Source organism: Falco cherrug, chromosome 1 (assembly GCF_023634085.1).
Source record: "Falco cherrug isolate bFalChe1 chromosome 1, bFalChe1.pri, whole genome shotgun sequence".
Taxonomy (NCBI): Eukaryota; Metazoa; Chordata; class Aves; order Falconiformes; family Falconidae; genus Falco; species Falco cherrug.
The window spans coordinates 119875712-119887577 of NC_073697.1; the positions used below are offsets into that span (position 1 = coordinate 119875712).

Consider the following 11866-nt stretch of genomic DNA (forward strand, 5'->3'; position numbering starts at 1 on the left):
CAGGTAAGCCTACGCAGTCTCACTGCTACAGACAGCCAGTCAGTGCAAAACGACCACTTGCACTGAGAAAAGCATTCACTTCACTTCCCATGTCATGGGGAAGACGAACTAAAGGGTAAACTAGTTAAGTGGAGAAAATAATCCCCTTTCCCAGCAATCATTTACTATTATCACTGTAGATCTTGCACCTGCCACCAGAGAAACCCAGGTCACCTCAGTCTACCCATCTCCACAGGCACAGTACGTATAAAAGGCCCTTCCTCAAACATAAACAATTACCCCAATGTGTTTGGTAAGGGGCTCTGCTCAAGAGGGACCATTTCTACCCAAGCAATAGATGGAACAAATTAATCAACAGTAGGATGAACTTGAGGGCTATCCCTGCTACTACAGCAGCCTTTTCACATAGGGTTTTGCTGGTCCTCTTAAGTTGTGCCTAATCTGGAAAAGTCATCAAACACCCCATCATCATAATGTTGGAGGAAGAGGTCGATGTGCTGCATGGAAATAGTCCAAGCACTTGGGGCTTGTGGCTGCTAGTAAAGGCATCAACTTTTCTGTGACAGGTATTGAAGGAATCTGTCCTCTCCCCCTGGCTTACCTCAGGGAATCAGCTAGGGTTGCAACACAGCCTTAGCCTTTGCTTGAGAGAGATCACCAAGTCAAATAATGTGACTTAGCAAGGACTGTTGGGTGTTAGAAGAAAACTTCTACTAAAGTCTGTCTCATTCTTCAGCTGTGCCAATTTAACACCAGATCCCAGTCCTGCTCTCATTAAAGACATCCCAGTTCATGAGGCTACATAGGCAGCAACGTGCTTTGCAGGCTTAGGACTACAGTCCAGGCATGCATTTATTCTAGCTGCAATAGATACAAACCATATTCTAAGAACCAGACCAATTAAGCTGTAAAAAAATTTCATTCTCTCGCTTAACAGACATGCCTCAGGCCTTATGACTAAGATGAAAAATACTTTTCCTTCCAACTATGTTCTTCTAATAGAATTGTTAGACAAATTCAGCAAATAGTCAGTTGCTAAACATCTGAGGAAAGCTTGCATTACTCTTAAAAAGTTTTTTTTTTAAAAAAAAAAAAGAGCCCCAGGCAGAGCTTTTCTAGGACTAGAGAATTTTGGCACCAAATATGCAACCCTATAAAAGAGCTCACATTACAAGAAAGCATTTGACCTAAAACTCGGGCCACTATAGAACAGTGTCCCCATATTAGGTGCCTAAAATGTGTATTTAGATGTGGAAAATTCAGGCTGTTCTTTAGTTGTGATCCAAGACTCTCCCCTCTGCAGAGAAACAGGTCTGCAAGGGTTAGGGCACATGCTGCCAGCATGGCTATAAGAAAGGATTTTTTCAAGCACTGGCAGCCAGCATTAACAGCAGCTCAGCTCCTGCAGCAAAGGGGCACTTTACAGTGCCAGATCCCAATGAGACTGCATAAAGAAGAAGAAGGGGAGAGCACTGCCAAAGCCTTACTAGCAAGAGTGTTAATAAGGGCCAATGAACCCTCACAGTGCTTGCAAGCATTAAGCATTAGCTCTTGGAGAGGAGACAGCAAGCTTCTATCGGATCCCAGACAAGTTCAAGTGAAAAGCAGAGGTAGGCACAAAACTCAAGGAGACTGGCAGCAGCTGAATCCTCTGATCAGAAACAGGCCATTATTATTACTGTCAGCTGATGGGCAGACTAAGGGTAATGGCAAGGCTCAGAATGCAATCCCTGAAAGGGAGAGATGCAGAGGGATTTTTTTCCTATTACACTCAAAAGCTGCTTACAGACATTCACTGAAGGCTCCATCCTTCATGAACATCTCATCACTGATTTTACTTGTTAGTGGTTTTCTGACAGCACAAAAAATACACCCTAGTTCTGAAAATCACAAGCCTTTCCACCCTCTCGTGCTCATCTCAATATAATCCCGGAGTTCCACAACACTCAAGTTCCAGTCTTGCCCTGCTTTTCCCCGTTGCTATATTTCCTGTATTTTAGGCACGGCAGCTCTAAAAGGATTCTTAATGCCTCTACTCACAACAATAAGCCAAGCAGCTTACTTCAGTGAATCCTTCATCTGTATATTTCAAAGCACTGCTAGGAAAAAAATTGCCACGTATCAGCAGCACACATCCTAAACTACTCAATCCCATTAACACTCTGGCTTGTGTTTCAGGAAAAATAACAAGAAGCCTGGATAAAGTTAGGGTTGTTTTTTTTAAATCTAAATTCACTTTAAGAATTATGATAGCATAACTCTCTCAGAGGACCGATTTGATTTTTCAAGTTGTGGGTAAAAATGGGGAGAAGTTACAAATTGCTTCTGCCCTTTCCGAGCATGACTGCCTTGTCACTTACCCCAAGCCTGCCAGCAAATGAAATGCTCAGGAAAGGCATTAGAATCAGTCCATCTGTGAGGAGCAGAAAGAAGCAGCTGGGTGCACCAGGATGATGCACATGCACATGATAACAACAGCTCAGAAGCTGCTGATTAAACCGTAACTTCCTGTAAATTTGCAGCATCAGTGTCTGGCACAAGTAGTGGAAAACAGCAGGCCACCTTTCTGTTAGCCTCAATCCTGCAGCAATGGAAACAAGGAAATAATGAAACTAGTAGAAATATGGAAATGGAAACTAATTTGTCAGACCACGCTGAGTAGGAGAAAAGGCTTCCTAAAACCACATTAGCAATAAATTGGGTCTCAAAGGAGATGCTAATTCTTCTAGAAGGAAGGGGCCCGAAACACCACCTGAGCAACAGCAACTCTGCAACCATATTCTCCTGCAGAATAGGAAGTGCCGCCCTAGTACCCCAGGAAAGAAAGGATCCCTCCACGTTGCTCAGGAAGATAAAGACAGAGCCTGAAACAAGAGATCTTTCAAGGGGAGGGTTCCAAAGCAGGCCAAGGATGACAGCTCAGCACCCAGTCTGGGAGGATTTAGCTCTTTTCTCACTGACTCTCATAGTGCAACAAGCAAGTTACAGGAAAGAAACTGGAGAATACCCTATTCTTTTTCTTCATTGGAAAAGAAGAAAGCAGTGTTATATCAGAGACAAATGAATCAACATTTTAAAGAGTAATGAACTGCTCCACACAGAGCTTCACCAGTTTCAATTCAACATCTGTTGGCTGACTAGTACAGCAGTATTGCCAGATCAACTGTTTCTCCCTTCAGTGTGTTATCACCCAAGTTATTTCAGGACAAGCCAGCAGATGACCTTCTGGGGACTATAATCTAAACCAGTGCCCTTTCCTGGCAACACAACATATGGATTGCAGGTGAGTGATATAATCAGTTTGCTTGCCACATGCATCTTTTCCAAACCACCACCTTGCTTGCTTAACAAGGCCACTAAATCTCCAGGAGTGCTCTTTGCCTCTACAGCTCAGAGAGGGACAGCTCCACCTTCATCAAGGGGTCAGTGGGCATGAGTCTGTTGCCAATGTGAAAGAAGCTGCTGATGGAAAGAATAGACAGAAGAGCAGACAAGGATCACAAAAGGGAAATCAGAGTTTTATTTGCAAAAAAGAACAATGCAGTGTTGAAACAAAAATCAAGTTCAATTAGTTTTCCTCTGATTTGAATGGCTACAAAAATAGATTCTACCCAAATCCATAGAGCCAGTTAACAGTACCATAAACAAACAAAACCCAAAATTATTCATTCAGATACCACATACAGCAGTCACAGGAATCTAGCATATATTATTTAATATTTTCTTTTAAAAAGTAAATTTCTAAAATGTTTCCGTTAAAACTGAAATACCCATAAGATTTTTAAAAAATTGTACAAAAAATAATTTTAAACCAGTTGGAGGTAACAGTGTGCGTTTATTAAAATCCTGCACCAAGGCAGCAACATTTATAATTTAAAACCCAGCCCAGTAGAAAAGAGAAATGTGCAAACATTTAAAAGTTAGATGTACTCAGAGGCTTGTGGTGCATCAGACCTGGCAATCCACTTCTGTCCTAATGCAAGGCGGGCTCCAAGAGGAGATGTCTCTAATGAGGCACTAAAAGGGGAGGCAGAGGCAGGCACACATATGCATGCAAGTTGCAGCTCACTAGCCTGCCGAAACAGCGGTGCCTTCTCCCCAGGGACGGTCTGCCCAATCAGTAGTGTTATGGCACTCAATCCAAAGCCAGAAACTCCTTGATGAATTCTGGTCAATCTGCTTTTGGATAAAAGAATGCAAAAGCCATTTTAGAAAACAGAAGTTGAAAGCTAATGAGAGTTAACGAGTCTATATACTCAACAGATTATTGCTATGAGCTCTGGCTACCTGTTCAGCCTGCTTTATGGTAAGATTGAGAGTTAGACAGAAGCCTGCAAAGGATTTTTAGCTCTTCCTTTAAAACTGATGCAGCATATTCACTCATGGGGCACATAAGGTGCTGCACAGTGCCAGTACACCACTCAGCCAACAGATTCCCATCCTGAATCCATTCAGATCAGAATTCTGCACTATCACAAGCCATTTAAATAAGCTGAATTTTATACAGAAACTTCACTCTACTTCCTGCTTCCTTTGGCTCCTTCACTAGGCCTGAAATATCTTTAGCCTTACCTACCTCCTCCATTACTTAGTCCGTGTCCTAATGGACTTCTTGCCGAATTTCTTTCTGCATAGCTCCTGCAATGACACAAGAAAAGATTCATTATTGCAATGCAGTATCTTCCCATCCACTCCCAGCTGCTGACAGAAGACCAGGATTAGGTAGTGTCCAGAAGAAGTGCGCAGAGCAGAGCATGTCAGACAGTCACTTATCCTTACACACCAGCAGTTACCAATCCCACCAAGCTTCCTGCATCCGTTGCAAACAGTAGTCCTTTGTCTACACTTCCGTAGCCCCTGTCACCTGAACATCAGTATTCTAGGGAGACAAGATAAAGCCCCGCACCCATGGTGGTAGCTTAGCTTTAATGTATAGCCAGAATGGGAGCAGAGATGCTGAACATGTCCAAGTGACGGTGTCAAGCCAGGATTACAACTCCAGAGTCCCATCCTCGACCAACTAAGCCCATGTGGCCTGCCCTTAGATCAGTATGGGTTGACACAAATAGAAACCTGTATGCGAATACTCAGAGTCTTGTTCCTTTGGGATGTGGGAATGTGATCTCTCCTGCTTTTCGGAGAGAAAAAGACAAAACATTATTCATAAAAAATGTCAAGGGACAACATGTGAAAGAGAACTTGCCTCTCTCTTACTATTGCCCTTTGGAAGTTTGTGGGGGACACACATGACCAGATTCCAGCACAAGGATCCCTGCCATCATGTTGGGCATCCCCCTGCTTTCAACTAGAAATGCCCTCCCTTGCCACCCCACCCATTAGGAACAGAAGTTGGTTGATACTCACCCTCTGCCTCCCTCCAGAGTACTCTGGATCTCCTTCAGGACTTCTGGAAAGCAGAGGGTTAAAGTAGTGAGCCAAACCAGTGGAGATCTGCTTGCAGGCAGCAGCCTAGCCACATTCCACCTCCCTGCTGAACAGCTTTTAAATTTGCCTCCCACAACACAGAGGTCAGACTTAAGAATATCATTGCCTCTTCAACAGTACCAGGCTTTTACTGAACAGGCTGGCATAAAGGACTGAAGCAGTCATTTGCCAGAGGAAATGTTGCCAGTCCCAGTGTACTAGAGCCCCAAAGGAACAGTCTGTTCCAGCTGTCATTTTACACAGGTCCCATTGGAAAGTAAAGATCCTTCTCTTATCACAGCAGTGAATGGAGCTATGTGGAACAACCCCTGCCTGAGGGCCTGACTATCTGTCCAACCCCTCACTTCTACTGATTCATGAAAGCCCAGTATTTCTACCAGTCTTGTGTAATTGCTGATCCCTTGGAACCGAGTACTGGAATCCACAAAATGCCCAGCAGCTTTCTTCTTTTCCCACCCAGAAAGGCACCTGCCCTGTCAGTAGGAAGACTTCATCTCACTCACTTTCGTCATTGAGTAAGGCATGTTCCATCAGCCTCCCAGACTTCCTTTCTAAAAAAAAAAACAAAAAACAAAACAAAACAAAAAAACCACAGCAGGAAAAAAGCTTTTACCTAACAATATTTTCCCCTTTTCATGAAATATGTGCAGTTTTGGAAACTCACAGAAGGACTGGATTTATCCCCTCACCGCCACCCCCCATTAAGTACCTTTTGACTTTACCGAATGCTTCACAGCTAATCCTTAAAGCCTCTCATATACTGAACTGTATTTTCCAACAATATTAGTCTGGCTAACAGAAGATCTCATCTGTAATTTCAGACCTTCTCTTCCCACAGCCTCTTCCTTCCATCAGAAACTGTGTTGTATCCTTTCAAGGCAATCTTGCCACATGCAACTTACTTTAGAGCTAGCAACTACTGTGTCCAAGCAGGTCACAACATTTCCCTCACGTCCCTCCTTACTTTCCCCTTTCTTAGGCAGAAAATACCAACTGTAGCAATAGGAAAGATGGTTCAGGTTTCCACATCACCACGCTACATTTAGCACAATTACTTTTTGCTTACCATCTTCTCCATAGTCACCCAAACTCCTTTCTGGTCCCCTAAAAAAGGAAAGGGGGCAGAAAACAATCACTGACTCTGAGGTACAGGGGTGCAGAGAATTCACCTATACTCTTGACAGCTAAAAGAAGCTCCAGTGCACACTAGCTAAAAGCTTGAGCAAGAATGCAGGAAGGGCTTCATCACATGTTGGTGATGCAGAAGTCTACAGGCACCAGAGGACATTTCTAAACTTTTGGAATAAAATTCCTATAGGATGTCCATGAGAGTCAGATTTACTGTTATTTGGTGATGTTCTAAGAGGAGAGGAAGAACACTGGATTTCCCTTCACAGAGCAACAGTTCAGCGTCGTCAGTTAACACATGGCCCCTGAAGCATGCAAGAGTCAAGTGTCAGTCAGACACATCATTAAGGAACAAGTAAAGCAAGCTAGAGCTTACAGTTTATGACTCTAGCTTAGGGATACCAATTCCAATGCTTCACTATTTTGTCCCACCAGCTGTACTGCAAGTAGGAAAACCAGGGAGAAGGTTACATTTCTTGATGCCAGTCCATCTAGGAATGTCGGTAAGAGTTTGAAGTCTTTTCTTTTTTATCACTACTTAACACACAGTCAATGTGCAAGAGTTTTACACTTTACCTGGATTTTCTTGTTGCATTCTCCATGCCAGATTTCTTGTGCACATGGTTGTTGCTTGTAACTTCCGGCATGTCCACAATGCACCGGGGCTCCACTAACCATTTGGTAGAAAGCGAAAACCTCTCAAACTCCGATGGAGAGATCAGATAGAAACCTACAGATAATTGGGAATTTACAAGCAATTCCCTCAAGTCCAAGAATACAGTTCCAGAACTAGAGGTGATCCAAAAAAGAACAGATCTAAGCATCCTCTATGTTTAGCAGAAAGGGTTTGCATTTCCTCCTATCTAAATGAGGAGGAATCACTGAGGAAGATATTAGCCCAGTTTCCCAAGGATTGGTTAGCCTAGAGACTGGACAATTTAGGATTATGCTGAAAGATAATTGTATTGTCCTGCGCTGACACTTACGAAAAGCAACACAGAAAGACGTAAAAACTGAACTGCAAACCAGCCGTCCACCTTCAACAACCACAGGATGTTGAATCCCAGTTTTGCAGTTTGATTGTTGAGCACAGGCATGTATAGGAGGCACAATGCAGCCATTTTTCCTCAGTGCCTGCTGCTTAGAGAGCCATTCTGTTGACTCCAGACAAGAGGAGGGTGGCCAGATAGAAGCCACCTATGGGGCACATCCAACCTGTTAGCTGAAAACCACTGTATTCTATTAGTAACGATAGAATAAACTAGAATAAACTTACTTCTGCTAATTCACATGTCAGTACCTGTTGGCAACAGCTACTGGCCAGAAACCTATAATGGACATATTTACGTAATATTCACATGTATACACAGCCAGTTTTAACACTAAGCCCTATAATCCCTTTTCTATTGTCTCAAACACAGAGGTAGACGATTTGGGAGAAGCACACCTTACTTACCTTGGCCATATTTAGTGAAGACGCAGGATGCAATGCCGCTCACATCCTCTTTGCGGATGCAAGGGTAGCGGATCTGTAACTTGAGGAAGGGCAGTGAGATGATCTGAATGTCTCCTAGATTAGTTAGGACAGCCAGGTCATTTTCACTGTAATCGTCAGTCTTGCAGCTGCCAAAGTTTGCAACCGTCACCTTTCGTACCCTACAGCCTTCCAGGGCCGTCAGCTTGAGCTTCAGTTTGGAGCTAACTTTGGGTAATGTGAACACCTGTCAATAGAAACAAGACACTGACGTCTCTTTCCTGCACAATGGGAGCAGCTGCACCCCTGGACATCTGCTGCTCCCTCCTTTAACAATGTTTTCATTCACAGTGTGTACACACAGGTGTAATCTGAGTCAGCCTGGCTCCCTGCTCATGGACAAGTAATCAGCCACACAGTCAGTGTTAGAATCTGTTTCTGTTCTGACATCAAACAGTTTTACCCTTCAGGCTGCAAACTGCATTTCTCCCCTAGTTCTTTCAAAACCCCTCCACATTTGGCTACAAATTATTACAGAAAGAGAACAGGGTTTACACTAACTGTATGCTCTTCCACATTAAAAAGCCAGGGCCAACCTACAGCAAGCTACTTCAAGTCTTCTCTTTTATGCTGACTAGTTAGTGTGCAAAACATGAAGCTTCTTAGCTGCTTCATCGAAATGCCAACCAATTCCTGCTTCTGTACTAACCACAGCAAAAGCAGAAGCAATCTTGTCTAAAGAGTGTAATGTAATAGAGGAATAAAATTTCTATGTTCAGCATGTGCACTACTATGCTGAATACCCAATTTGTCAGCACACACCTCATTTATGGACTGTACCAGACAGAAATACCGTCCCATAGGTGTCATTCAGATACAGGAGAATAAGCACTCCCAAGAGTTATCTTTCCACTGAGCACTTGCTTTAGCAGATTTTATGCAGTTCATATGCACCTCCTGGGTGATACTTACCTTAAATTGCTCTTCAGACACTACCAACAGTTGATGGCTGCCTTGCATATCAGGACTCTTAGAAAGGTCATGTGCTACTTCTAGAGGTTCTGGGAGGGGAATGCTGCGTCCGTCCAAGACAAGTATACCCACAACAGGAGCCCTGTGCATCAGCTGAATCTCTTTGGCTAGACAAGCAAGATAAGGAGGAAAATAAACAAAGAGAAAAACCAGACAGGAGTCTAGTCAGAGACACTGTGTTAGAACCTGACCCAAATCCTCCCAGAGCTGGAGACCTATACAATGCAGTTACAGAAACCCTGCCTAAAAAGATTTTTAATAGTTAAAGGGTATTTGGACTGAACTGGTTCCTGTTAAGCAGTAACTATTATTACATAAAGACAGCAGGTCCAGCTGTCAGAATAAAGTACATGTGCACTGAGGCTTGATGGTAAACTTCAATGACAGCTGATGCAAATTTATATTTCTGAAGTCAACAGGAAATGAGGCTAAAGCATGTCGAGCAGTCTGGAGCTCGCTCACTCTTCAGTTCAGTTGCTGCAGTAAGCATTGCTTAGCTCACACATGGCTGCATTTAGCTCCGCTTTCACTGATAAACAGCAGCAGTTGAGCTACCTTGTTTTTATGTGTGTAACCCTTGGTTATATGAGTGATAGCTCAGATCCCTTAGGACCTTGCTTTCACAAGGCATACTTACCCTGCTCTGCCCTGACAGGTTCATCCATCCTCCTCTCTGCTGGAGGAACACGTAAACAGAAGGCGTAGACTGTACCTCCATTGGTGCCTGCCCACAAGGATGGGCAGTGGCGGGAGCCTGAAGCAACAAGAAGGCTCATGAGTGAGGCACCATCTGTGACATCCTTGGATAACTGCTTCCCACTAGCTGTACAAATCCTCCCTCTGTTTACACCCTAAATATATTAGGGCAGATTTGCCAGGGAAACTGCAGGTTCTTAGCACTTTTCCCAATGTGTCCATCAACAGCCCTAATAAAGGACAGAGCACGTAAAGGGAAGAGACGGCTGTTTCCATCAAACACCACAATTGCTGCATCCAGTTTTCACATACTTATATTGCATATGAGCAAAGCAAACTCCTTCATGATATCAGTATGGGCTCTGATGCACAGCCGCCACCATCCTCACCAAAATTAAAACGCCCTGCTGAGGGCAGGGGTAAATTTTAAAGTGATGAGATACAGAACAGCTTATACTAAAAAGTCAGATGTCATTCCAGCACATTGAAAAATGATACATAAAGGCTGCATCCAAAGATGAACTACTACTGGCCTTTGAATAGCCAGCAGCCAGAATGGCTAAATAACAATTCTGCATGGCAACATATGCTCTTGTTCTATATTAGTTTTTCAGCATAGCACAAAGTAGGACACAGGAGGTGCCGAATTTTCCTGGCAGTAAATCCTAATACATTCCTTGGCAGAAGGAGGAAGGACCCGTTCAGAAGAACAGAGAGATGCTTTTTCTACTCACTGTCTCTCAAGAAGGTATCAGCAAAATATAAGGTTCGCACAAAGCCAGTGAAGGAGTCTTCTGCAGACCGGGCTTCAATCTTCCGCTGGACTGGAGCCAGTTCCATTTCCTGCAATGTGTCTTGGTCAAATTTGGCGTTTGCTTCTTGCACCTTCAAAGATAAGAAGACATTTTGTCAGTCAGGCAAAAGCCTGGGGGAGAGAGAGAGACAGTAAGAATGGCAGCAATATAGACAGGGAAAGCACCATCATACCAGTGAACAGATACATTTTACGTTCAACTACAGACAGTAGATCTCTAAAAATGTGACTATTTTTATCTAACAGCAGCATCAGAAACTGCCATTTTTGCCCTTATTCCAGTAACTACTGATACCACAGCAGGACTGCAGACCACCTCCTGCTCTAGGCAGTCTAATCAGGACTCTGCTAATTACTAAGTAATGTTGGACTAATCCTCCAACCTGTAAACAGAAAGGACCCCAAAAAGGTGGATGACTCACGTCTGAGGCATTTCCACTCCCTCCTCGTCGCTTCCTACTAGATACCCGGCTTCTTCTAATCCGTCTGAACGATTGACGGAGGGACTTCTTCAAGGATTTCACCCGAGACAGTGGGCCTTCTAAGGCCAATTGATCACTAGGATGCAGCGTACACCTGGAAGAGGGAGACAGCAGGCACATGGTCACTTTCTAATGGGTAGCAATCACTCCCAAGAGTCCAACAGGACACACACCAATGTTGGAACATGCTTATATATACACTTGAAGATCTTCAAGGATCGAGTCCGATAAGGCAGAGCTTCTTGCCACACTGACTGCGTTTGAGAAATCATTTACTTCTACTTGCTTTGTTAGCAATCCTAGGCCACCTTTAACAGAGGATTACCACAGATCTCCTGGAAAGAAGATACCTACTTGACAAAGACCAGTCGTTTCTGCTGGTGGTCAAAAAGCCCAAAACCATGACTGGTACCAAAGGCCACAAGTTTCCATTCAGAGTGAAGGGCCAATGAGGTGACTACAGCTGGTGGTTGACATTGGACAAGGACAAATGGTTGAAAACCAGCTTCAAATCGAACAGGTCCATCTCGAGTTTTTAATTTCTCATGACCTTTCCATCGATAGCCCTCTTGGTCCTGCAGGAGATCTGCTTCAGCATGGTCCACAACATGTTCTGCATCTTCGTCATTCAGTTCCATCACTAGTATCTGAAAGGAAAAGGACAGACTTTGCTATAGCTTTTACCATGCAAGTGGTCCTTCAAGCTGCAGGCCTTCTCAGCAGCTACAAGAACTACGGCATCTCTCAGGGCATACAAATAGCATTAGATAAAGTCTAAAATACAGATTAGAGAAA

General features: G+C 43.6%; 1 protein-coding gene across 9 annotated transcripts in view; it reads right to left on the reverse strand.

The window, feature by feature from the left end:
• Positions 1-3497: 3497 nt before the first annotated feature.
• The window catches only part of LLGL2 (LLGL scribble cell polarity complex component 2), a 37556-nt gene continuing 29187 nt past the window's right edge, over positions 3498-11866 (reverse strand). For 7 of the 9 annotated variants that reach the window (XM_014286736.3, XM_055724613.1, XM_027816794.2 and 4 more), the window contains exons 15-26: positions 11426-11718; positions 11012-11165; positions 10510-10660; positions 9717-9833; positions 9020-9186; positions 8030-8294; positions 7150-7303; positions 6512-6549; positions 5949-5996; positions 5365-5407; positions 4577-4638; positions 3498-4179 (exon numbers count right to left, since the gene is read on the reverse strand). In XM_014286736.3, the coding sequence (XP_014142211.2) occupies positions 4172-4179; positions 4577-4638; positions 5365-5407; positions 5949-5996; positions 6512-6549; positions 7150-7303; positions 8030-8294; positions 9020-9186; positions 9717-9833; positions 10510-10660; positions 11012-11165; positions 11426-11718 (1500 nt within the window). In that variant the 3' untranslated portion in view covers positions 3498-4171. Of the gene's footprint in view, positions 4180-4576; positions 4639-5073; positions 5129-5364; positions 5408-5948; positions 5997-6511; positions 6550-7149; positions 7304-8029; positions 8295-9019; positions 9187-9716; positions 9834-10509; positions 10661-11011; positions 11166-11425; positions 11719-11866 lie in introns of those variants that run through there. The other 2 variants (XM_027816791.2, XM_055724647.1) reach the window with 2 other exon arrangements.